This window comes from Papilio machaon, chromosome 19, assembly GCF_912999745.1.
Source record: "Papilio machaon chromosome 19, ilPapMach1.1, whole genome shotgun sequence".
NCBI lineage: Eukaryota > Metazoa > Arthropoda > Insecta > Lepidoptera > Papilionidae > Papilio > Papilio machaon.
Window position 1 is genome coordinate 1,036,429 of NC_060004.1, and position 26,684 is coordinate 1,063,112.

Genomic DNA, 26,684 nt, shown 5'->3' on the forward strand with positions numbered 1-26,684 from the left:
GGAAGTGAGCGGCGACGCCGAGCTGCAGTCCGGGCGCGGCGCTAGTGTCGCGACGTACCTGTGGGCGGGGCTAGAGGAAGTGAGCGGCGACGCCGAGCTGCAGTCCGGGCGCGGCGCTAGTGTCGCGACGTACCTGTGGGCGGGGCTAGAGGAAGTGAGCGGCGACGCCGAGCTGCAGTCCGGGCGCGGCGCAAGTGTCGCGGCGTACCTGTGGGCGGGGGTAGAGGAAGTGAGCGGCGACGCCGAGCTGCAGTCCGGGCGCGGCGCAGTCAGTCGCGACGTACCTGTGGGCGGGGCTAGAGGAAGTGAGCGGCGACGCCGAGCTGCAGTCCGGGCGCGGCGCAGTCAGTCGCGACGTACCTGTGGGCGGGGCTAGAGGAAGTGAGCGGCGACGCCGAGCTGCAGTCCGGGCGCGGCGCAGTCAGTCGCGACGTACCTGTGGGCGGGGCTAGAGGAAGTGAGCGGCGACGCCGAGCTGCAGTCCGGGCGCGGCGCAGTCAGTCGCGACGTACCTGTGGGCGGGGCTAGAGGAAGTGAGCGGCGACGCCGAGCTGCAGTCCGGGCGCGGCGCTAGTGTCGCGACGTACCTGTGGGCGGGGCTAGAGGAAGTGAGCGGCGACGCCGAGCTGCAGTCCGGGCGCGGCGCAGTCAGTCGCGACGTACCTGTGGGCGGGGCTAGAGGAAGTGAGCGGCGACGCCGAGCTGCAGTCCGGGCGCGGCGCTAGTGTCGCGACGTACCTGTGGGCGGGGCTAGAGGAAGTGAGCGGCGACGCCGAGCTGCAGTCCGGGCGCGGCGCTAGTGTCGCGACGTACCTGTGGGCGGGGCTAGAGGAAGTAAGCGGCGACGCCGAGCTGCAGTCCGGGCGCGGCGCAGTCAGTCGCGACGTACCTGTGAGCGGGGCTAGAGGAAGTGAGCGGCGACGCCGAGCTGCAGTCCGGGCGCGGCGCAGTCAGTCGCGACGTACCTGTGGGCGGGGCTAGAGGAAGTGAGCGGCGACGCCGAGCTGCAGTCCGGGCGCGGCGCAGTCAGTCGCGACGTACCTGTGGGCGGGGCTAGAGGAAGTGAGCGGCGACGCCGAGCTGCAGTCCGGGCGCGGCGCAGTCAGTCGCGACGTACCTGTGGGCGGGGCTAGAGGAAGTGAGCGGCGACGCCGAGCTGCAGTCCGGGCGCGGCGCAGTCAGTCGCGACGTACCTGTGGGCGGGGCTAGAGGAAGTGAGCGGCGACGCCGAGCTGCAGTCCGGGCGCGGCGCAGTCAGTCGCGACGTACCTGTGGGCGGGGCTAGAGGAAGTGAGCGGCGACGCCGAGCTGCAGTCCGGGCGCGGCGCAGTCAGTCGCGACGTACCTGTGGGCGGGGCTAGAGGAAGTGAGCGGCGACGCCGAGCTGCAGTCCGGGCGCGGCGCTAGTGTCGCGACGTACCTGTGGGCGGGGCTAGAGGAAGTGAGCGGCGACGCCGAGCTGCAGTCCGGGCGCGGCGCTAGTGTCGCGACGTACCTGTGGGCGGGGCTAGAGGAAGTGAGCGGCGACGCCGAGCTGCAGTCCGGGCGCGGCGCTAGTGTCGCGACGTACCTGTGGGCGGGGCTAGAGGAAGTGAGCGGCGACGCCGAGCTGCAGTCCGGGCGCGGCGCAGTCAGTCGCGACGTACCTGTGGGCGGGGCTAGAGGAAGTGAGCGGCGACGCCGAGCTGCAGTCCGGGCGCGGCGCTAGGGTCGCGACGTACCTGTGGGCGGGGCTAGAGGAAGTGAGCGGCGACGCCGAGCTGCAGTCCGGGCGCGGCGCAGTCAGTCGCGACGTACCTGTGGGCGGGGCTAGAGGAAGTGAGCGGCGACGCCGAGCTGCAGTCCGGGCGCGGCGCAGTCAGTCGCGACGTACCTGTGGGCGGGGCTAGAGGAAGTGAGCGGCGACGCCGAGCTGCAGTCCGGGCGCGGCGCTAGTGTCGCGACGTACCTGTGGGCGGGGCTAGAGGAAGTGAGCGGCGACGCCGAGCTGCAGTCCGGGCGCGGCGCAGTCAGTCGCGACGTACCTGTGGGCGGGGCTAGAGGAAGTGAGCGGCGACGCCGAGCTGCAGTCCGGGCGCGGCGCTAGTGTCGCGACGTACCTGTGGGCGGGGCTAGAGGAAGTGAGCGGCGACGCCGAGCTGCAGTCCGGGCGCGGCGCAGTCAGTCGCGACGTACCTGTGGGCGGGGCTAGAGGAAGTGAGCGGCGACGCCGAGCTGCAGTCCGGGCGCGGCGCAGTCAGTCGCGACGTACCTGTGGGCGGGGCTAGAGGAAGTGAGCGGCGACGCCGAGCTGCAGTCCGGGCGCGGCGCAGTCAGTCGCGACGTACCTGTGGGCGGGGCTAGAGGAAGTGAGCGGCGACGCCGAGCTGCAGTCCGGGCGCGGCGCTAGTGTCGCGACGTACCTGTGGGCGGGGCTAGAGGAAGTGAGCGGCGACGCCGAGCTGCAGTCCGGGCGCGGCGCAGTCAGTCGCGACGTACCTGTGGGCGGGGCTAGAGGAAGTGAGCGGCGACGCCGAGCTGCAGTCCGGGCGCGGCGCAGTCAGTCGCGACGTACCTGTGGGCGGGGCTAGAGGAAGTGAGCGGCGACGCCGAGCTGCAGTCCGGGCGCGGCGCAGTCAGTCGCGACGTACCTGTGGGCGGGGCTAGAGGAAGTGAGCGGCGACGCCGAGCTGCAGTCCGGGCGCGGCGCAGTCAGTCGCGACGTACCTGTGGGCGGGGCTAGAGGAAGTGAGCGGCGACGCCGAGCTGCAGTCCGGGCGCGGCGCAGTCAGTCGCGACGTACCTGTGGGCGGGGCTAGAGGAAGTGAGCGGCGACGCCGAGCTGCAGTCCGGGCGCGGCGCAGTCAGTCGCGACGTACCTGTGGGCGGGGCTAGAGGAAGTGAGCGGCGACGCCGAGCTGCAGTCCGGGCGCGGCGCAGTCAGTCGCGACGTACCTGTGGGCGGGGCTAGAGGAAGTGAGCGGCGACGCCGAGCTGCAGTCCGGGCGCGGCGCAGTCAGTCGCGACGTACCTGTGGGCGGGGCTAGAGGAAGTGAGCGGCGACGCCGAGCTGCAGTCCGGGCGCGGCGCTAGTGTCGCGACGTACCTGTGGGCGGGGCTAGAGGAAGTGAGCGGCGACGCCGAGCTGCAGTCCGGGCGCGGCGCAGTCAGTCGCGACGTACCTGTGGGCGGGGCTAGAGGAAGTGAGCGGCGACGCCGAGCTGCAGTCCGGGCGCGGCGCAGTCAGTCGCGACGTACCTGTGGGCGGGGCTAGAGGAAGTGAGCGGCGACGCCGAGCTGCAGTCCGGGCGCGGCGCAGTCAGTCGCGACGTACCTGTGGGCGGGGCTAGAGGAAGTGAGCGGCGACGCCGAGCTGCAGTCCGGGCGCGGCGCAGTCAGTCGCGACGTACCTGTGGGCGGGGCTAGAGGAAGTGAGCGGCGACGCCGAGCTGCAGTCCGGGCGCGGCGCAGTCAGTCGCGACGTACCTGTGGGCGGGGCTAGAGGAAGTGAGCGGCGACGCCGAGCTGCAGTCCGGGCGCGGCGCAGTCAGTCGCGACGTACCTGTGGGCGGGGCTAGAGGAAGTGAGCGGCGACGCCGAGCTGCAGTCCGGGCGCGGCGCAGTCAGTCGCGACGTACCTGTGGGCGGGGCTAGAGGAAGTGAGCGGCGACGCCGAGCTGCAGTCCGGGCGCGGCGCAGTCAGTCGCGACGTACCTGTGGGCGGGGCTAGAGGAAGTGAGCGGCGACGCCGAGCTGCAGTCCGGGCGCGGCGCAGTCAGTCGCGGCGGCTCTGAGCGGCACGCAGTAGTTGAGCTCTACGCGCGCCACACGGCCCAGGCGCAGCGCCACGCCGCAGCCTCCCGCCACACGCACCTCCGACAGCGCTGACACCACAGACTCACCCTCCTCTGTAACACAAACGTGTCTCTGTCACAGAACGCTTATATGACAAATTTTCAATCAAACTAGTCAGATAATAAACGGTACCCGGATGCGCGAGACAGCCTGCGTTGAGGAAGAGATGGGAGCGGAAGAGATCTGCCAGACCGCCGCGCGACGACACAAACGGCAGCGGAGCGTACATGTGCACGCCCGTCGCCCAGTACATCTACACATACATACAGACTTATTTATTTAATGTAGAAATAAACTGCAGAAAGTTATATAGAATAACATATTGTAACAAGTAAATATGTTTGTTCAGAGAGAGGGCAGTATACATACGGTGCCGCCGAGCGCGAGGCCGTCAGCGCGGGGCCCGACGCCGCGCTGTGCGAAGCCCCGCAGTGTGGCAGGCCCGCCCAGGAAGAAGCGGTCCGCCAGCTCCGTACCGAACACGTCGTGCAGCACACCCGCCGCACACGTACCCTGCAGCACCTACACATTTATACAACAGTTAAACCCCGTTTCCACTTGACTTCCTCTACTCTGTAAGTAAGGTTGTGGATGTACTCGCCACATTGTCAGCGTATGGCAGCGTGCCGTTAGCCTCAGCCTGCAGCTCTGTACGGACATGTGCGACTCCACCGCCGAGTCCCGCCAGCGCGCTGCTGAACTGCAGCCAGCCGCCGCGTGTCGGGAACACGGCCTCGTCGCGGTGGTCTATGCTCACTATGTGCCGCAGCACTGACTTCATCTGAGGACCTGACACACTAATGTTGTACGAGGTAACTGCTGGGATAAACACGATAAAAACGATAAACGATATCCTCAAATGGACCGTCAGAGCAATTGCAGCCATCCTCTTTTATATCTTAAACTAGCTATCGCCCGCGACACCATCCGCACGATATTAAAAAAAAAACTCAGTAAGTAGACCATGTATTCTTTAAGACTGTCCGTTGAACAGTTCTAGAGATACCTTCAAACAAACATCCATTCATCAAGCTTTCGCATTTATAATATACCTACCACTACTCTCGCGCACTTTGAAGCTTGTAGTTTTGCTGAGCACCGACGTCTCTCGCACCAAACCTTCCCACTGAATGCTGTGTTTGGTCTGAATAAAAATAAAATGTACTTTCCCTTTTTTACATAAAATATGTAAGATATGATTTAAAATAAACTATCCCAACATATTTATTAATTAGATTTTTCAACATTTTAAAACGAAAAATAACAATTAATTTGTGAATGTTTTTTCAATCGAACACACTTTTAACCAAAAAATGTTTCGTAATAAAAGATCTCACCGAGGGCGAGGTGTTGAAGGCGAGGTCGAGTAGAAGACCACGATCCAGCAGCCGATACCCTGACCACGGATACTCATGGTTCTGCTGGTATACTGACGCTGATACACTGATAAATAACAGAAACTGCATGCTATTACAACCCTAAGGTTATTATTGAACATAAAATTTGTATATTTAAAGAATTAATTTCCCTTCCCACTTAGTATAGAATATCGTATTTCAAACTATCATAATTTGGCACACTATAAGTCTCCTCTGAAGGGCTCGGAGCCTAAAGTAAGCCCAAGTTAGGGGTGACTAGGCCATAGTCAACCACGCTGGTCGAGTGTGGGTTGACTTCACAAATATAATTGAATTTCTTCTCAGATATGTGCAGCATCATGATGTTTTCCTTCACTATAAGAACGTCGGATAAATATACATATGTAAATAGAAAAACACATTGGTACATGACGGGATACGAAACCAGGACCTGCAAATTGCAAGTCAAGTGTTTAACCCCAGAGCCACGGACACTCTAATGTATGTTATATCCTAAGGGTAGGAAATATATATCCTCTACTGTACTCACACAGGTGTAAGCTGACTGCGTGGGAATGGCTTAGCAGCGGTCACACTAAAGTTGGAGGTGCTGCGATGTCCCAGGCTGTACTCAGCCTGCACGCGCTCTCCACGACCGGCTACATTCGGCATCTTTATACCTATACGTGGACCATTTTAATAGGTCACATTTGACATTTCATCAAAATCCAACGGAACTTTGTAAAGGCGGGCATAATTTTTTTTTTTTCATTTTTTTTATAATCACGTCAATAGAACGTCGTTACAATGTTACGTCAGTCATATCAGTGTTGCCTTTCTAGTAGAATATAAAGATCAGTGACTCCTCACATTCAAAATTTAGTTAATTAACTTAGAACACAGTACATCAAATATTGATTTAACGGAACTTAGAAGACTACAGTATTCATATTTCTTATATCTAATAAAAAATGTACTCACCTATAACCAAGTTTCCTTCATTCTCGCTGACAGTCGTATTTATACCGCCTACAATACGCGATAGCTCTTTTACATTAAAAGTTACCTGAAAAATAAATTTTTACAAGTATAAATATTTACAGATATTTTATAGTGCTTTAGAGGATAAAACTTCAATACAGTGTACAATATGTACTAGAATATCTTTCTATCTACACAATTAAAAAAAATTGACCTGTCTATATGTAGTATAGAAAGAAAAATTTGAGAACATGATGTATTTGCAATGATTTTAATGAAAATTCATTAAAAAAAAATTTCGTTTGTCCGTCTACAAATTCGCATTTGTTCCAGTAATCGCCAAAACGGTTGGCAGCAAAAAGGTTGGCTGGAATTTAATGGGATTCAATCACTAGAAAGTATGTGTATAAAGTATGTCTAGACTGACTGAATGAGCTTCCGCAAGTATTGTGATAAATTAATAATTGTTTAGGCATCAATTTATAAAACAATGGATACCTCAAGTCCTTCAGGAGTTGCCCCCGGTCCTGAGGATACGTCGATGTATACGCCGATCTCACGGAAACAGCCAGTCGCATCCAGGGCTTTTCGTACCTGATAAATTTAAACTAATCCGTAACAGTGGGAAAACACATTTTAGATGAATTCTAAAACAATAAACAATAATTCATAATATGTATTATAAGGTAAAAAGTTTTGGCAGTGTTTTATTTGTATTTATTATCCTGGATGCGGGTTGCACAGGACTGATCATCATGGCGATCTTTGGGGGAGGCCTATGCACAGCAGTGGGCATTACAAGGCTGAATAGATACATAGATAGATAGATTACTCAACTCAAACTCAAATAACAACTCACTTTATGTGCCCGTAGTATAACATCTTCAAAGTCGGTAGCGTGGAATAGATCATCAACTGCGCTGCGCACAATATCATCTTTGGTCCTACTGAGTCCGTCCACATGTACTCGGTCTACACGGGCCTGAAATTTACACAAGACAATATCTATTAACTGGAAATTATATCTTATACCCATAGTAATAGAGGCTTAGGGCCTAAATCCTATTATTAATATAGGTTGTAATAATATTTGCTTGTATTCTTACCCGAACTCCATTAAGCTGTATACTGGGCTTGGAGACAGGCTCATCTTCAAAATCAATAGGATCTTCCAGACCCAAAAGCTCTGTCCCCACCTCTCCAAAGGCTTCACTTGGTCTAGACTGAAATTACGAAGAAAATTTAAAAAAATACAATTTGTTATAATAACCTCATAAAAAAGAGTAAATAATTCTTATAACTGTCCACTATCTAAATACTTGTCACTGAGGTTCTCTCTAAAATGAAACTTATCTTCTTTCGTATTCTTCTTCTTCTTGATCTTTAATTATATTTTAAATGATTTGCTTATATCCCAATAAGAAATGCAAAGTTCTATTAGTCTTGGCTTTACAACCAGAGTTCCGTTTTACATGGTTTAGTCTAAGAGGAATCATAAAATAATATTTCTAACCTTAACTTTTGAAGTAAACCTTCAACTTAAACTTGATAATACAAATATCAGAAATCGTATAACAAATACCTTAGCGTGAACAGTTCCCATTATTTATGTTTTACTATATGGTGCCCGAGGTACTTTTTATGTTTAATTTTGAAAGGAAATGTATATTGTTTTGAATTACATAAAAATACAATTTTGACAGCTGACGGCTAGGGAAAAAACAATATTAAAATAATTATTTTTTCTGATCGCTTTAAATAGTATTATGTATTTCATTTAGTTACGCAATTTACATCGCCTAGGTGGTATTTTAAATTGAATATTTTAAATGTGTCCCAATATTTATTTAATATAATCAGCTGATCGAATATTATTTAAAGCTAGCAATTTTTTGCAATTCCAGTGAAACGGAACGTTTCGATGAATTTTGGAGAAAGTTATCGAAAAATAAATAAAATTAAGTTGATTGACAATGCTTGTAACAAATTTAGAAATCAAAAATAATGTAAATAATTGTAGTCATATCGTAATTCGTAAGTATATATAAGAATTTCAAAAATGTACAATTTGTATCTTTGTAGTGAAACGTATCAAAATCAATGTCAAGTTGACATTTAATTTAATAAACAAACCTTGCGGTGTTTTGTTGGTTATGTTAACACATATTATACTTTTTTGAATTCATAATGGATGATAAGAATATTTTCAACGTTTGTAAACAAGCAGGATGCTGCGACTCGTGTAGTTTGAGATACTTGGGATTGAAAAGCTCTACAGTCTACGAAGATGTGAAGAAATCTGCTCAAAGGGTGAAGTAGCTTTAAAAGTACTTTTATTTAAAAACTTACATGTTTGAACTGACTGAAACGAGTACAAATGTCTAATAACAACAGTAAAATAACAACATAACAAAGTTTTATTTAGGGATTCAGTGATATATGTGTGTAGAACATGTTTCACAATTTTGTTTTGAAGTCATAACTTACAATGCTTAAGGACATCTTTGATTATCACTTATTATACATATTTTCATATTAATTCTGTAACAGATTTGTTATAATTTTCAGTATAAAGAAGAAAAGACAGCAGTTTTAGAAAATGAACAGCCTCCTGATGATGCTAATAAAGTGACAACAGCAGACTCCGACAGTGCACCGCCAGCTAAGAAGATAAAACTAAGTGTTTGTGTGATATGCCTTGGTATATTACAGGAAGAAACATGGGACGACAGCTTTAGTATGGTCAAAGAAGTCCTGGAGAGGAAAAAGTAAGGATGTAATTTTTTTTTTGTTTTGAGTGTTTTATTTTTGTAATTTTTATAATAAAAATAAATAATATAACTTAGGTTTAAAAATTGCTTCCTATAATCTATACTAATACTAGATTTTACCCGCGACTCCGTCCGCGCGGAATAAAAAAAATGCCCACAAAACAAAAAAGTTCCTATGTCCATCTCCTAGTTCTAAGCTACCTCCCCATCAATTTTCAGCTAAATCAGTTCGACCGATCTTGAGTTATAAATAGTGTAACTAACACGACTTTCTTTTATATATATATATAGATAGATTATTGAAGAGAAAAGATTTGTTTGTTTGCAGTGAACTGATTTGAAAAATTCCTTCACTATTGGTTAGCTACATTATCCCTGTGTGACATAAGCTATATTTATTACCAGCCTTCTTATAATTCCACATGGAAGAAGTCACTGACTGCTCATCACTAACATAACGGTTTTTTGTATAAAAAATTATAGAACAACTAGCAGTCGCCCGCGACTCTGACCGCGCGCAGTTAAAAAAAAATGAAAAATAGATGTTGGCCGATTCTCAGACCTACTGAATATGCTCACAAAATTTCATGAGAATTGGTCAAGCCGTTTCGGAGAAGTACGGGAACGAAAACTTTGACACAAGAATTTTATATATTAAGATGGTAGTGTTTTGTACTTTTTTATAGTGTTTTATTTCATTTATAGTTGAAATAAAGTTAATCACAACTATACAAGACTACAACTATGTAACAACAACTGTTAACATGATTTTTTTTTAAATAATATTTCTTGATTATATTTTTCGAATTATTTTTCCATTTACAGATATACAAGTAATACATTTGCATGTGCATTGTCGTCACCAATTGCAACTATACTTCGTGAAAGAGCTATGGCGTTGCGTCTCGAAAATGAAATACCTAATTATGATAGCAGTAAGTATATTTATATAAGTCTTTAACTGCTTTGTAGTATTTATAGTCTTTCTAGTCTTCTTTATGGTCAACCAATTCACACTGGGCTAATGTGGTTGGCTATGGCCTAGTCACCCTTAACTTAGGGTAGGCCCCGAGCCCTTTATTTTATTTATTTTTTTTTTAAAGAAAAAAAAAGGCCCCGAGCCCTTCAGAGGACATGTATCAATGGCTCTTAGGAATAACGTAAGGGCCAATGTGCAAATTAACAACTTTTCAGGAAAGGCTCTTAAAGTTTATAGGAATAGTATATAGGAAATTAGGCACCATAAGCCCTTTTACTTCAGTAAAAAATTACATTTACATATCGACGCTGGAAAGCGTAAACGCTGTAACCCCGAAAGTATGAACTTTACAGGAGAGACAAAAAATGATAACTCGTGAGCTGATACACCTACAAGCATGCGGTATTTAGCAATGTTGTGTAGTTTGTGCTAACCTATAATAAAATCATTATCCTTTGATAATGGTTGAAATTATTAACGTGTGAAAAACATATTCGCGATTTCAAGGATTACAGCGTTTATGCTTTCCAGCGTCGATATATAAATGTGTATTTTGTTTAATGCATATCAATTGAAAATATTAACTTTCCTCAGATATTGTGACACCTTTAAAAGAAGCATGGAAATGGTCTTTCGGTACAAAATTAGCACCCGTCATTGAGAAGAAATTGGACTCTGGTGCAATATCGCCATTGTTGATAACATTCAATTATGACTATTTAGATGATTTACAGGTAATAATAATAATAATTAGATTTGTAATTATCCACACAAAACATTATAATAAAAAATCGGTACACTAAGTAGCAGGTTGGATATATTCAAAATTAAATGTTTGTTAGTAATAATTTATTTATTTATCTATTTATCCATCCATCCATTCAGCCTCGTTTCGCCCACTGCTGGGCATAGGCCTCCCCCAAAGATTGCCACAATGATCGATACTGTGCAACCCGCATCCAGGGTACTCCCGCAACCTTGACCAGATCATCGGTCCATCTTGCGGGACAATAAAATAAATCTTACTAATATTAAAATGCGAAACTTTAGATGGATGGATGGATGGTAGTTGTTGGAAGGTATCTCCGGAACAACTCAACGGATCTTGATGTTTTTCATATGTGTAGAACATAGTCTGGAAGAACACGTAGGCTACTAATTAATGTAATGTTAATTTTAACCACAGACAAACCACGCGTTAAAGTCAACCCAAAATATAAAACAATTTTTTTTTGTAACCAAATAAGACAGTTTGATTTTCCAAAATATTTTATTGCTTCTACCGTTATTTAATATTATACTTAACATGCTTATTTTTTTATATTTAAATGTGACAATAAACATATATTATTACATTTATATTTAAATCAATTAGGAATTAGAAATACTTAAAAAAATAGCTGCGCCATTGTTCGAGTCACGCCGTCAGCAACACAGGCGCTTTGCTACAGAGTTCACTAGACGTGTAGTGGAGCAAGCGCTAGAGAACGTTACTGTTGAAGCGCTTAAAGCGGCCAGCGAGAGCTGTTGTATGGCGTCTGTTGATACTGCTGTTAAATGTGTCAGTGTTGTTTGTACTCACTCACCTTTGTATCTTGGAGGAAGGTAAGTTGTATTGATTATTTAACTAGTAAACTATCTAAGTAATTCTTTCTAAAGTCCAGTCGCGGAGCACGAAAAATTTCGTACATTTAACTGTCATTACCTGTCTGTGTCACTCCCGCGTAAATACAATTAGTCTCGCTCGCACAAATACAATGGCCGCCGTCCTGAGGGATTGTAAACCTTTTACTGGAGACTATAAGGTTTATTCTTTTGTAATAAATGTGACAGGCGAGACGTCTTCGGAAAGCAGTTACTCTGTTACAAAGGAATCGGATTCTGATTTTTTATTTTTTTATGCCGAATTAAGATTATTAAGATTTTTTTTTTCTTGTTAAGATTTTTATTACTTGTAATATAAAATCTAAATAAATAATTTATATAATAATAATAGTTTATATATTATATAATAATAACTATATTTAAAGTTTTTTTAAGTTGGTAAATTTTCTTTCTCCTTCAAATAATTCATGTAAACCGCACTAAATACAAAAATGTTTATGACCACTGTCACTAGGTAAAGAGGTCATTGTACGAAATTCTTCGTGCTCCGCGACTGGACTATATCATAATTTAATATTGTATTACTCCATAAAAATACATTTTGATACTCTTTAGTTAAACATGTTTTAACCTTTTGACCGCCGGTGGATATTATAGATGTTACTGTTAATGTGGTTATAAAAGACTTGTTTTACCTTTAAATATCTATGAATAAAACTGCTTCCAGTATGAATACTTTAAGAGTAGTAAATCCCGCAAGAACAATATTTGTTAGGTGCCCAAATGTGCCGGGTAGACCAGAGCAGTACCACGATCACACAGAAGACAGACGTCAAGTGTCAATTCCGCGTTACGTATGATGAGTGTGGTGCCGGAGGCCTAATTTTAGTCATCTTTCCCTTCCCACCCTTTTCTTATTAGGAAAGGATTGGATTTGGCGTAAGAGGGGACGCATAGGAAGGGCAAATATCCTCTTTCTGTACGTTCCCGTCTCCGTAGGTAAAATATCTGCGTTGTTTCGCTATTTCGGCGAATTCGGTTGTCTGTTTGCTCGTTTGGAAGCTTTGATATATAAAAAAACTTTGTTATTTATTTGTCGAGATCGCATTTCAGGAGCTTACGCATAGTCGTATTTAAACAATCTTGATTTCTGGTAATGTCTAATATCAGCGGATGATAAAAGTGTCGACATATGTTTAAGTTAACATATAATTGAAACATTGTCTAAGTTTTTTTGGTTAGATCCATATTTTTTATCATCTTCAAAGGTGTTCATAAACCTTATTGCGCGATGTTAGGAGTGTAATGTTGAGTTGGCACGTTCTGAATAAGAGTATTTTTGTTTTCTGTGTGCCAACTATTCTTACTTTAAGTCCGTGACTTCATGTAGCTTAATCAGCTTGACCGACCGATGTAGTGTTACTATTTACAGATATATAAAGCTAAGTCGAGATTTGCCGCAGACTCCATGGATATTGTCAGGACGGAGAGTGATGCCTTCGTCTGTTCAGGAGATTATCTTCCAGCCTATTGCTGATTTATATGGGTAAGATCTAAGTCTAAAGGAAATTAAATTTTTAAATACATTTAATTGATATTCTTAAGAAAAATGAGAAGTTTTTTTGAGTCAGAATAAAACATGTTTTCCACTGAGCGTCTTGTCGCGCGACTGATATATAAATACAAGTCCCGCAGCTAAACACTTTAGTGGAAATGGGATTTAACTTATTTGCCATAGAAATAGAGGTTGCTTAATATTGTCGCGCGGTTAGGATAGTGGAAATGGTGTTTAAAGGCTGCGTATTAATTATAGTATGTCAGAGGCGGAAGCGGAGAGACGACTGAAGTTGATAGCAGCTGGTCGCGAGGACGTCGACGTGCGTTGTCTCGGACAAGGTCGACCTTTTGCTATTGAGGTGATCCATCGTCGAATACTTCATATCTAAATTTCTTTATTTTAATATAATGCACAGATACTGATCATGTTACATACTATGAAAATTTAGGAAGTAATAGATAGGCGAATAAAAACTAAAGTCAAACTATAGTTAGGAATACTTTTTAACCGACTTCAAAAAGAAGGAGGTTATCAATTCGACTGTATTTTTTTATGTGTTTTACTGCGGAACTCCGCCCCTGGTGGTCCGATTTTGATAAAAAATATTTTAACCGAAAGGAAGTGCTTGCAGATGGGTCCCTTTTTTTAGATTTTTTTTTTAAATAACTAGAAAACTAGTAGATTTTTACCTTAAGTTCTGTACCGATTTTGTTTGATTAGTTATGTTTCTAAGTTCATGAACTTAGAAACATAACTAATGGTAATATAAGAGTTAATTGGGGTCATGACCCCAATTAACTCTTATATAGTAGTCGTTTTCTGATATCTTGGTTGACCTTAACTTTACACAAGTCTGTGCAGAACACAATGTTAGGCGTGTTAGACCGCAGTGCGATGTGAGAGAAGGGCACTACGCAGCGCGTGACTTTGGACCGCCAAGATATTTGAAAAGAACTATACTACTGCTTAGTTTTGTCTTTACTTGTTCTTCTTGTATATGAATCTATATTAAACAGATCACAGACCCCCAAAGGCAGTTAACGACAGAGGAACTAGAGAAGGCCTGCAAATTGATAGCCAGCGGCGGTGACGTCATAGTCAAAAAATTAGTGCCTATTGTTAAGTAAGTCTATAATTACAGATTGTATTTAAAATGCTTTTCCACTAAGCGAATAGTTATGCGACTATACTACTGTTATAAAAAATGAAAGTCGCACGCGACTAGACTCTTAGTGGAAAAGTGGTCTAAGACTTTTGTTTATTAGAAATTAACACTTGTTTCTGTGCAGAGATGATCTGATACTGTTAAAGAAAGGTGAAGAAACTAAAACGAAAACTTACGAAGCCATTTGTATTAAACTCACGCATTCGGAATTTGATCAGGTGAGTTATTACTTAGCTTATTTTGAAACTCATCATCAGGTCACTAAAGGTCCCCACTAAGGGTCTCAGAGTCTACACTAAGTTAAGGGTGACTAGGCCATAGTCAACCAGGTCAAGTGCGGGTTAACTTCACACATGTCATTGAATTTCTTTTCAGATGTGTGCAGCATCACGATGTTTTCCTTCACAGTATTTTAAAATACTTTGAACATATGATTAAAGCTTCAAAGCTGTTATGGTTTCGAACTTAAGACCTCATAATGTCTATACTTTTAATATAATAAGATAATTGTCGCAAATATTATAATTAATAATTTTTTTTCTTTTATTTGTTCAGACAAAAGTAAAAGTTTTTTTTTTTTATCAGTTGCTATTAAATAATATGAAACTTTGGTTGTACTTATTAATAATTTACTATTAATAATATATAATTAAAAAAGAAATGATAAAAAATCTATCTTAAAAATTTTACCTTTATAATTCTGCTAACAGTCGCCCGCGGCTCCGTCCGCGCGGAATTAAAAATAAACTTTATTAGTAGCCTATGTAGTCTTCCAGACTATATTCTACATCTGTGTCAAATTTCATCAAGATCCGTTGAACCGTTCCTAAGATACCTTCAAACAAACATCCATCTTTCTAAACATTCACATCTTATACATATAAAAGAAAGTCGTGTTAGTTACACTATTTATAACTCAAGAACGGCTGAATCGATTTGACTGAAAATTGGTGGTCAGGTAGCTTAGAACCGGGAAACGGACATAGGATAATTTTTACCCCGTTTTCTATTTTTTATTCCGCGCGGACGGAGTCGCGGGTAAAAGCTAGTTTATAATATTAGCAAGATAATCATAGATTTCGTATTTAAACAACTGAAACATTACAAAATAAATCCATAGACAACAAATGAAATCGTCAGCCAGTGACATTATTAAATATAATTTTTCCATTGAATTCGACTATACAGATAGATCCAGTTACACCTGTGACAGTGACAGATGTAGATATAGAACGTATCAATACATATCGTAACACGGCTGAAGGTGATGAAGCCAGGATAGAGATATCCCAGGCAACGCCAATTCGCGTACTGCACAGGAGACCTCTGCTCACTAGGACACGACACATCATTGAAGTCCACGCTAGTAAAGTACCGGGTGTGTAATATAACATTTTAAAAACGATCCATCTAAAAAAACTTAATTAGTAGTCTATGTGTTCTTTCAGACTATCTATGCCGAATTTCAGCCAGATCCGTGCAACTGTTGTGGAAATAATTACTAATAAACATCCATACATACATAGAAACATTCGCATTATTCTATCATTAAAAAAAATATGTGAGCCGTCATGGGACGCCTGGCAGATGTGAAACATCGTTTGTGTACAAGTAATATGCATAAAATATTAAATATTTATAAAGGTATACATATATATATATATATATATATATATATATATATATATATATATATATATATATATATATATACCTCAGTATAGCTTGGCGACCCGTCGCCACGGCAAGCGTCGCCACGCCAACGATTAGGTTTACAAGTGATCCTATAGATGTTTCACATCAATTAACATAAAAAAAAAATTATTAACACTTTCAAAGCCACTACAATTATTCAATTAAACTGGCAAACTGAGTTTGTAGCACTGAACGTGTTAAATCAATGCGCAGGTTACCCGCAGCTGTTGTTGTTGCGCGTGCGCACGTCAGCGGGTACGTACGTAAAGGAGTGGGTGCACGGCGAGTTGGGGCGAACGCGACCCGCGCTCGCGCACGTGCTCGGCGCGCGCGCTGACTTGCTCGCGCTCGATGTCACCGCAGTCCACCTCGCATGGCCGCCCGAACATGAATAATAAATATTTTACAAATTTATTACTAGTTTAATTTTCCTACATTTTGATCACAATTAACAATTACAATATGGTAAAAAAAAATATTTTGTACACTGTAGTTGATTCAAGCGCTAATATCCTAATTGTTAGAGGTTCGAATTACAGATCTAGCGGTCAGAATCAATTATTGCCGTGAACCATATCCTAACACAAGCTTTTTCCCCCAACATACCTCGAATAATAAGAATTATTAGTGAAATAAAAAAATCTTCTAATAATTTTAATAAAAAAATAACTATTGGTGTTCTGAGATAAATAAAATAATATTTTAAATTATCCAATATTTCATTTATCCGATATTAAGTAATTTAAGGATATGAAGTATAAAATAAAATATTAATTATACAAGAGTTACTTATTTGGTACAAAAATCCAAGGTCATTCTAAGGTAAAATATAATTATTTCAACACTCAGTAATAATAATAATTTTACCTGAAACTCGTGTTACGTCACTTCTCTATTCATTTAAATCTATATATATAAAAGAAAGTCGTGTTAGTTACACTATTTATAACTCAAGAACGGCTGAATCGATTTGACTGAAAATTGGCGGGCAGGTAGCTTAGAACCAGGAAACGGACATAGGATAATTTTTACCCCGTTTTCTATTTTTTATTCCGCGCGGACGGAGTCGCGGGTAAAAGCTAGTTAAAAATAAAAGACCAATTTATATTTATAATTTATTTACACCCTGTCCTGACTAGACATTAGAACAATCAAGTTGCGTTACTAACGTTTAGTTTATTTGCAAACTATGTGGACAGTTAATAACTAAATAATACAGATAATTCTAATATATACAAAATGGTATCTTTAATACTGACACAGATAAGATATTTTTAGTCACACAAAATACTTAACAGATTCATATTTAAAATAATTATTTTCTAGATATAAAAGGTATCTGTGCCCGGTGAGAAAGACGCTGCTATCGTCTTTAGTTTGACAGAAAATATTAAAAAACCTATACAAGCATAGAAAATGACAAAAGACATTGATAACGATCTTGCACTTGACACTTTAATGATTGTCAAAAGGTCGCTAGTGAGCTATCATAACTAAGTTTTACGTCCCTAGGGTTGCCAGGTCGTCAAACCTACTAGCCGGACAGACCAGCCAGTTTGGCCGGACATTTGGGTAGAAAGGTCGGACAACCCGTATTATTTAGAATTTTGTCTCAGTATTAATAGGTACACTCTCGTTTGGGAAATGTAAAAAGCCTACCTATGTCCGGCTTTATCTGGACGCCTGGCAACGCTAGACGTCCCCATAGCGTAAGGTTATTAGACTATAAAAAAGATACGAGCACATGAAAATGTAAAACTATTCAAAGATCAATGATTTGATTTGACAGCAATAATTATATCAAACGCGCAGGTGTAAAAAAGGATTTACAGAAAAAAAGAATCACTAAACTTATAAATATTTACATTTTATAATACTGTCAATAATTGGCGCCAAAATAAAATATTGAACATCCATACTATTGACACTATTTATGAAGAATTAATTATTAAACTTTTTTGTATTGTTTTATAATTATACAAAAAAAATGTCTACATTTGGTTATTTAACTTTAATCTCACTACAAGCTAATGTCTTTTCACGTAAACAAAAATAATTGAAGTTTTAAAAAAAACAATAAAATTACAAAATTAATAGGAACATAACTAATAAGTGTAGGGAGACAATGACGCTCCTCCAAATGTATATAAAACACCAAGACAATACAGCAACTATTACAAAATTGTACATATTACAATCTTCTTTTATATATATATATTTTGTCCGTGTTATGCATTCTTTTCTATTCATACTTTAACTCTGCTAACAATAAGGATTTATTTGTAGTATTTCATTTAGCTGACATCTTTTCAATGAATTCTTGTAGAGCTAATGCTTTGGCTAATCTTCTTCTAAATTCCTGAAATAAAAATGAAGTATTTAATAGATAGTTTAGATAGATCGATTTGGTACCAACAAAACAGCTGGCACAGATATAAGTCTAATCTTTATAAAGTTCTGCTGATATAATGTAATTATAAACGGTGTAAGAGTGTAGTTAATCTATATCTATCGATATATAAAAGAAAGTCGTGTTAGTTACACTATTTATAACTAAAGAACGGCTGAATCGATTTGACTGAAAATTGGTGGGCAGGTAGCTTAGAACCAGGAAACGGACATAGGATAATTTTTACCCCGTTTTCTATTTTTTATTCCGCGCGGACGGAGTCGCGGGTAAAAGCTAGTTGTTTTATAAAAGGTAAGTTTAATTACCTGATGTAACTGATGTCCGGTGCGAGGTACTCTGGTGGCGAACATGTCGCGCGACATAAGGCAGAGCGCCTTACCGTTCATGGGGAAGCGTTCGGGTAAACCGCCGCGAGCGGATACCCACGCCCCGACCTCCGCCCGGCCCCATGTGCGGGGATCTGACGGATAAAAGATTATATTAGTTATTTGGTTAATGGTCATACTTTAACGCCGATATTAATAACCAAGCCCAATGGGTTCTAAATTATTACTAATACTAGTCAGAAACATAACTATAGATCTAGTAGTATAACACTAATTTATTAAACATACCCAAAGGTAAGTCGTCTTCCTGCAGTAGTCTGAGGTCGAGGGCTCCCCAGCTGCCGTCTGCGGGGGGCACGCGCTCGCAACGGATCTGTGTCGGCATGCTGCTCACACAATGTGGGGGGTACGTCTGTAAACATTCAGAATAGTTCAATTGGTCAGAAAGCTATGGTCGTAAGTTGTAGTAAGAAAATCCGCAATATGACTATACTTTCAATAATCTGTACTTTAGTAAAATCTCCTTAGTAAAAATACATAATTTCATAGGCAGACGTAGCATACGCCTTGTTTTTCAATTGATTACTATAACTACGGAAAGAAAACATCCTCCCAAATAATTACATAATAGCCCCACGCGCCATTTTTAATCCGTCATTAGTACGGACGCGTGACCCACATCCGGTTTCCGTCGCGCGCATAATGGCGGATTTTGAATAAACGATCGGTTTCCGCGGGTAAATGTAAGCTACACTATTCAATATTTTTTTTCATTCGTGTTCATTTCCCGATATTTGTTGCGACGGATTTCCGTCTGCGCTTCGTATTCATTGTACGGAAGGTTATTGTGTGACCGTAGTTGTTACTGAGCTTATGTAATACTATTTTTGTTGTTACAACGGCTCGCTTCGAACCGCAGTTACGGCAATTCAAACCCGAACTACGTCTATAAGTGTTTAAACGTGATTAAAAGAAGTGTAATACTACAATACAACATTATAAATTGACGATTGTGTTTCAATACTACCATTCCCTATAATAGATCAAGTTACAAACATATTTATTGGAACGAAGTTCCTTATCGCGCGTTGTGAAAGGGGGCTAGACGGAAAAAATTCTTACGAAAAGTTGTCACGACACTTTTTGCTATAGTAAGTATGTTAACGACGAATGAGCGCTACTTCACCATGGCAACGACGTGACAATATATAACGAAAATTCATAGAAATGAAATGTACTTCTTGTGAAGACTTAAGTTTTTTATTCATAGAATAAACATTGGTTCCTTCACTACTTAATCGAAAGGAACTTCGTTCCATCCGGGTGTCCCAACACACCTCTAAAGGTTTTTTATAAATAGCTGTCGCCCGCACGATAATAAAAAAAACTCACTAAGTATCCTATGTTTTCATCCAGATTATGCCAAATTTCATCGAGAGAGAACAAACATTAATCAAAAAACCCATCTATCTAAACATTCGCATTTATGATATTAGTAAAAAGTACGATAGAGAGAATAGGATCATGTTAATTTAGTCCATTATATATACTTTCCAAAATATTTCTAGTTTACTACGTTCTAAGTTTCGTGATTGGGAAATTATTTTCTACATAAATTAAACTTAACAATGATGATTCAACGTTAACTTACTTTTAAAAACTATTGTTATCAATCAATATGATTAATTGATTAAGGATATGTATTAGAAAAGCTAATCTGTTAAAAACAACTAGAGTAATTTTTTAGCCGAAATGACAGTTGATCATTTTAGCGGAAGCACGCGCACCATCTTCCCGCCAAACGGACGGACGTACCATAATCGAAATCGACACTTCCGCCCCATTCAAAAAAGGAACACATTGTCGGTTTTTTATTATACGCCATTATTGACTCTTGAACATCTTTAAATGCCTCATTGTTTAATTAAATAGGGAATGTTGGATATTTTAATGCGCGGCGGATGTTAATTACGAACGTCTGGAAGCGAACTGGAGGCGGTTAATTTATGACTTAGGAAAACACTAAGCTAAAACTAGACAGCAAATGGTAATGATTCATATTTTTTATTTAGACCAACCAACAAACATATTTTTTATTAAGACCAGAGATGTGACGGTTTTATAAATAAATCGATCAATTTATAAGAGGCATGTAATTTATGTTCTCTTACTACGATACGTTACTTATAACGTACAGATAAAAAATATTTCTGATCCTGAGAGGTTCTGTGAACCTCCTGGTCAGTTTTTCATTTGTTTACCCATTACGAGAGGTCAATTTAACCAAAGATCTACTGTTTACTGATGAGATCCTGTGCGATCTACCAATTACATCATCATCATCATCATCAGCTCACTGTACGTCCCCACCGAGGGGCTCGGAGCCTACCCCAAGTTAGGGATGACTAGGCCATAGTCAACCACGCTAACCCAGAGCGGGTTGGTTGAATTTCTTCTCAGATATGTGCAGGTTGCATCACGATGTTTTCCTTCACCGTAAGAACGTCGGATAAATGTACATATGTAAATCGAAAAACACATTGGTACATGGCGGATTTCGAACCCAGGACATGCAGATTGTAAGTCAAGTGCTTAACCCCTGAGCCACCGACGCTCTATCTACCAATTACACACTACGTGAAATCTTGATGAATCAGTATAGTAGAGTACCTGCACAATTTTATAATATTTTTTAATTTACTAAAAGAGAAATCATAAAACTGACAATTATTCTCAGCAAATACTTATTTATATTTGAGCATCGCGTCTGAGCATCTTCCGCTGCCGTTTGTTTTACGTTTTTATAATATATTTGCCTAGCCATTATCGAGTGAATTTACAGTCGCGACTTACCGGTCAATCGAATCGAAATTTGGTGTTTTGGAATGTAATGCGGAAATACAGATTATGTGTACAAAAAATACATTATATACCAAACAAATAAATAAAAATGAAACCATATTAGATGACATATGTGACTGTACTGGGCTGTACAAAACAGAATTATTTGTGACCAATAAATGAAATGAGTCTCTTCCCGCCATTGTGACGCGGACGTCAACGGATGCGAGAAAGCGCGGGAAAGACGCTGTCAGTGCTATGGCGGGAAACGGGCGCCGCAAACAATGACTGTAATTATTCTAACCACAGTCTCACAAAAGACTTGCGATCGCAATTTCCTTTGTTATTTTCACATTGCAAGATAACAGTTTGGATAAACAACTGTTTATATTTTATGGCTGTTTCCTATTAAAATTCTTAGGCGTATTGTATCCATAAACTTCGGAACGTTGGTATTACAGGGAAATTGGTTGTTATCGTCTTATTAATCATTATTGTTTTGTAAAATAATACATAATAGATATTTGTAAAAATTCAAAAATATTTAAATCAATAATTTATAAAATCAACGCTCTTTTTAACTATTTTAGTTTTAATACATAATAGATATTTGTAAAAATTCAAAAATATTTAAATCAATAATTGATAAAATCAACGCTCTTTTTAACTATTTTAGTAACTACACTTTGGATGGATTGATTGATGGATGTTTGTTGTGAATTAAATTTGGCATGTATATAGAACATATACACATCAAAAAAGTCTAAGCAACACATATAAATTTCAATTTTACAATGTGTTTTCGAATTAAATCCTTAGTATTTTCGTACTTTTATTATTTATTAATGCTTTTTTAATATTAAACAACAATTTTTTTTTTCATTTACTTTTTAATAATCTTAATAACCAATAATTACGAGTAAGGAATGTTTTTACGTAGTACAAAGTAAGGTGCCTAATCAACTGAACTTAAAGTAAAATTAAATGGTTGTACAAAAATTGCATAAATTAAGACAAAGTGTGGTCTCCTCGGTTATGGAGAACTTGCTGGCACCGATTATTCATAGAATCGATGAGACTGTTAATGTGATCCTACGGTAATTGCTCCCAATGAAATTTTAGTAAGTCCATCAGTTGTTGGGTTGTTGTCACTCCATCCAAGTCATTTAAAACACGTCTCTGGAGCATGTCCCGTGCATGCTCGATGGGGTTGAGGTCTGGCGATTGTGCAGGCCAAGGCAATACCAGGAAGTTTTCCCTTGCCAAGTACTCCCGTGTGTGCAAAGCTGTATGCGAACGCGCATTGTCATGCATCAAGGTGAAATCGAAGCCAAGCGCTTGTGCGAATGGATGGACATAAGGTCTTAGAACATCCTCAACGTAATTTACAGCGTTCATGTTACCATTTACAAAAACGAGCTCTGTTCGTATGTTCTTCATAATACCCGCCCATACCATAACTGTTAAGTCGTTGTATGGGTGCACTTCCTGAAGCCACCTCAGTCTTTCAGTATTTCCAGGACAACGGTACACTCTTACCCTTCTAGTATCAGGCTAGAACCCAAATCGAGACTCATCGCAAAATAAAATTTTATCCCATTGTTTCCGGGTCCATATAATGTGTTGCCTAAACCATTCATTTCGACGAGCGCGATTCCCGTGACGTATCGGTGGGCACCTAATTGGCCGTCGTGCTCGTAGGCCATACTCATGCAATCGATTTCACACAGTTTTGCAGCTAACAACAACACTACTTGAATTTTGTAGCCACAAACCTATCTCTCGGGCGGTTAACATCGGCTGGCGTCTTTCAGTCAGTTGTATGTATCGATCTTTCCGTGTTGTTGTACACCTTCCTCGACCTGGGTGCTGCTCAGCAGGATCTCTCGTGTTAGTTTAACGCTGATGAAGACGGCAAATAACGCTTCTGTTGATACCAAAATACCGAGATACCTGAGATTGAGTTCTTCCCGCTTGCAACATCCCTACAGCTCTCTGCATTTCATCTGCGTTCAAATGACGTCGCTCCATAACGTAAAAAATGTCTCAAAATTCAAATTTGTTCAAAACTTTTTTTAATTATTGTTTGAATCTTAAAATTGATACCGAATACTAAATTTAATAAGCAAAGAAAACGCTGTAAAATTCGAACAAATGCATTCGCTTTTGAATTTGTGAAAAAAAAAACAAATGATACTCGATTTTTTTTTCACAACCAGCCAGTATGTCCTATAGATCAAAAAAGTTTACATAAGTATTACCTACTTGGTAAAAAATGATAAAATAATTGATTAATAACTTGAAATAGTATGTGTTGCTTAGACTTTTTTGATGTGTGTAGTTTGAAAGCACACACAGACTACTAATTATTTTTTTTCTAATTCCGCGCGGATGGAGTCTCGGGTGACAGCTAGCATAAAATACATGTACTAGCGACATGTTTTTAAATTTCTAGTAGTTACATAATTTAAAAAAAAATCATTTCCTTTCCAATTTTACAAACAATAAAATAAAATATATTCTATTTAATAGTTTTTGTAATTATACTGAGTTACTAAACTTATTTTTATATGAATTTTTTAGATTCTTAAGTTTTTAAAATATTTTTGATGAAACAAAACGTTAGGTTCTTTGAACTAAAGTCTTATTATTTGATAACTTTAAATAAATAATAAGTTGAACGTGCAGTTGCCTTTTAAAATTTACATTAATTTTAATCTGTTTTCTTTTTTAAATATTTGCTCATATTTTATTAAACATGATTTTTAAAATATGTTTTAAACATAATGTTTGCTCTACTTACCATTAAAATCCTAAAGGTGACTTCACACAATCCAGATTCCACAGAGTAATGCACAAATGCACGATTTTGATAATAATAAAAACACAAATTATAATTTAAGATGTCAAAACTTTACTACGAAAATATTAGATTCTAATAAAACTCACGAATCGACCGCTCTACGACGCTGACGTCGAATGAATGATGAACGAAATGGAAATGTGACGTTCAAAGGGACTCCATGAATCGAAAAGATGTTTTTCTATTTGTGTCAAACAATATTGAACTTTATAACATTGGTATAAAGTTAATTTTTACTTCCAAATGTTGATATTTATACCCTTACATCGAGATTTGCAAGCAATGTCGTTGGATGCGGGTGATATGGTTAATCTACATCTCTCTCTAACGAGTAAGGTTACAGGTAAGAGGAAGTGAGACGGAAGACAATGTTTTTAAGAATCGATAATGAATTTCTCGCATCCTGTCTGTCAGCGTGTGGTTCTGAAACTAATCGTTTCCGTATAGCTTTGCGTAATTTAAACGACGTAAGAGTACTGACATTCCAATTTAATAGAGACTTTAAATAATGGAAATAAGGTTGGTAATTGAAAAGGTGTTTTCTTGATCGTCTTATTTTGAATGGCGCGGCAATTAGGAACATACATATCCGGCGCTATTTCAGTTTTCCGCGCGAATGTATTTTAGAAAATAGCAGACGGCCCTTTCTATGTCACAGCTAAATTTAGTTTTTTTAATCTTTCTTAACTGATATTTAAGTGATTTATTGTACCTCATTAAAATAACTGCCGATTTAAAAAAATGTTGCTTTTAAATTTGGTTGATATATACATCTAAAAGAGTGAGAGACCTGGAATGTCTGTTATGTCGTCTATTATATATTACGTCCACCCATATTTGCATTACTTACAATGAAATACCAATTGTAAACATTTTTATCTGTCTGTATGTACCGGACCGATTTTGACGAGACCTTTATGGGAAGGTAGGAAGTATGCGAAAGTAACTTTAAGCTACATTTATAATTCCATGATGACAAAGTCACGAGCAACAGCTAGTTTATGATATATTCACTGATTCCTTATAACTTATAACAATTTATATAACAATAATGTGATATGGGTGCTTCCTATTGGATCGATTAATTAGAGCTCGATCTCATCAAAAAGCTACATTGAGTCGATTGAGTCTATGGTCAAGTGTAATACAAAAAAAATCTAATTAGTTCGTTTGATTAGCCCTTAAATGTTATATTCACTATGTTATTAGAAAGAAATATAATACAGTGGAATCTCTATAACTCGAATGTCAGGGGAAATGCAAAATAATTCGAGTTAACGAGTTTTCGACTTAACAAGAACTTCGAGATACATATGACTTAACTGCTGAAATTTCGACTTCAGAGGCGCGATTTCTAAGTGTATTTTTCGATTTGTAGAGTCGAATTTGAATTACAATTCAACTTAAGTTTTATAGTATACTAGCTTTTACCCGCGACTCCGTCCGCGCAGAACTCCAAGTAAGACGTCATTATATTTTACTAACTACGACTTACGGAGTCTCCTTTTTGAAATTCGAGTTATAGAGTATAAATATGTATTATCAATACTTCGTAGGGAAATAACATTTTGTTCGAGTTACAAAGTCTAAATAATTCGAGATACCGCGTATTTAGGGGTCCAGCGGAAGGGAATGGCAATTTTTTTCGACTTACTGAGGATTTCGACTTAACGAGGTTCGAGTTATAGAGATTCCACTGTATTTAAATGAATAATTTTATAATTTTACATATATATGTAATTACGACGATTATGCTCGCGACGCATTAAAAAAAAACTTCTAAGTAGCCTATGTGTTCTTCCAGACTATGTTCTATATCTGCGCCAAATTTCATCAAAATCTGTTGAGCCATCTAAACTTTCGCATTTATAATATTAATAACATAGAGAGATTTAATATACTATTATTATTAATAATTTAATTTGTACTCTCAGGCTTTAAGTGCCTCACTTTTAGCTCATAATTAATGCTTGGCGCGGAAACATAAAATTATAAGTTAATACTGTAGCAGCGTCAACAAACCTCTATCAATATCCGTTAGACATAAAATATTAAAATAATGATCATACTTCTTGTTTATGACTATCTTCACATCGTTGAGTGTGCGTAAAAGATTTAACAGAGTATATAAGTTTTAAATAACCAGTGTTAACTGCGAACTAAATTGTGGCAACACATAGTTTTTACGACCAGTATTATAAAAGTACTTTTTAAAGATATTTTTGTATTGGAAAGTGCCAAACTAACAAACACCTACCTGTCACTTGATTAAAATATCGAAGTGGTGATTATGGTTGC

The 26,684-nt window shown here is 40.3% G+C and overlaps 3 protein-coding genes across 3 annotated transcripts; 1 reads left to right on the forward strand and 2 right to left on the reverse strand.

Annotated features, from left to right (window-relative positions):
• Positions 1 to 901: 901 nt before the first annotated feature.
• On the reverse strand, positions 902 to 7,831 carry LOC106708352 (sorting and assembly machinery component 50 homolog A). The gene is made up of 12 exons (XM_045682514.1): positions 7,756 to 7,831; positions 7,280 to 7,396; positions 7,033 to 7,155; positions 6,672 to 6,767; positions 6,174 to 6,258; positions 5,743 to 5,872; positions 5,172 to 5,277; positions 4,891 to 4,978; positions 4,436 to 4,623; positions 4,204 to 4,356; positions 3,967 to 4,087; positions 902 to 3,887 (listed from the first exon to the last, which is right to left on the reverse strand). Exons 1-12 carry the CDS (start codon positions 7,774 to 7,776, stop codon positions 3,706 to 3,708), a joined length of 1,410 nt encoding a protein of 469 aa, XP_045538470.1. The 5' UTR covers positions 7,777 to 7,831; the 3' UTR covers positions 902 to 3,705.
• Positions 7,832 to 8,306: 475 nt separating this feature from the next.
• On the forward strand, positions 8,307 to 16,341 carry LOC106708280 (putative tRNA pseudouridine synthase Pus10). Its single transcript, XM_045682529.1, has 11 exons — positions 8,307 to 8,483; positions 8,742 to 8,941; positions 9,770 to 9,879; positions 10,518 to 10,657; positions 11,299 to 11,528; positions 12,961 to 13,074; positions 13,342 to 13,444; positions 14,103 to 14,209; positions 14,376 to 14,469; positions 15,440 to 15,629; positions 16,160 to 16,341. Exons 1-11 carry the CDS (start codon positions 8,361 to 8,363, stop codon positions 16,339 to 16,341), a joined length of 1,593 nt encoding a protein of 530 aa, XP_045538485.1. The 5' UTR covers positions 8,307 to 8,360.
• A 1,833-nt stretch (positions 16,342 to 18,174) lies between these two features.
• Positions 18,175 to 24,501, reverse strand: LOC106708329 (ets DNA-binding protein pokkuri). The gene is made up of 4 exons (XM_045682540.1): positions 24,327 to 24,501; positions 18,971 to 19,094; positions 18,662 to 18,816; positions 18,175 to 18,305 (listed from the first exon to the last, which is right to left on the reverse strand). Exons 1-4 carry the CDS (start codon positions 24,327 to 24,329, stop codon positions 18,237 to 18,239), a joined length of 351 nt encoding a protein of 116 aa, XP_045538496.1. The 5' UTR covers positions 24,330 to 24,501; the 3' UTR covers positions 18,175 to 18,236.
• Between the last annotated feature and the right edge of the window lie 2,183 nt (positions 24,502 to 26,684).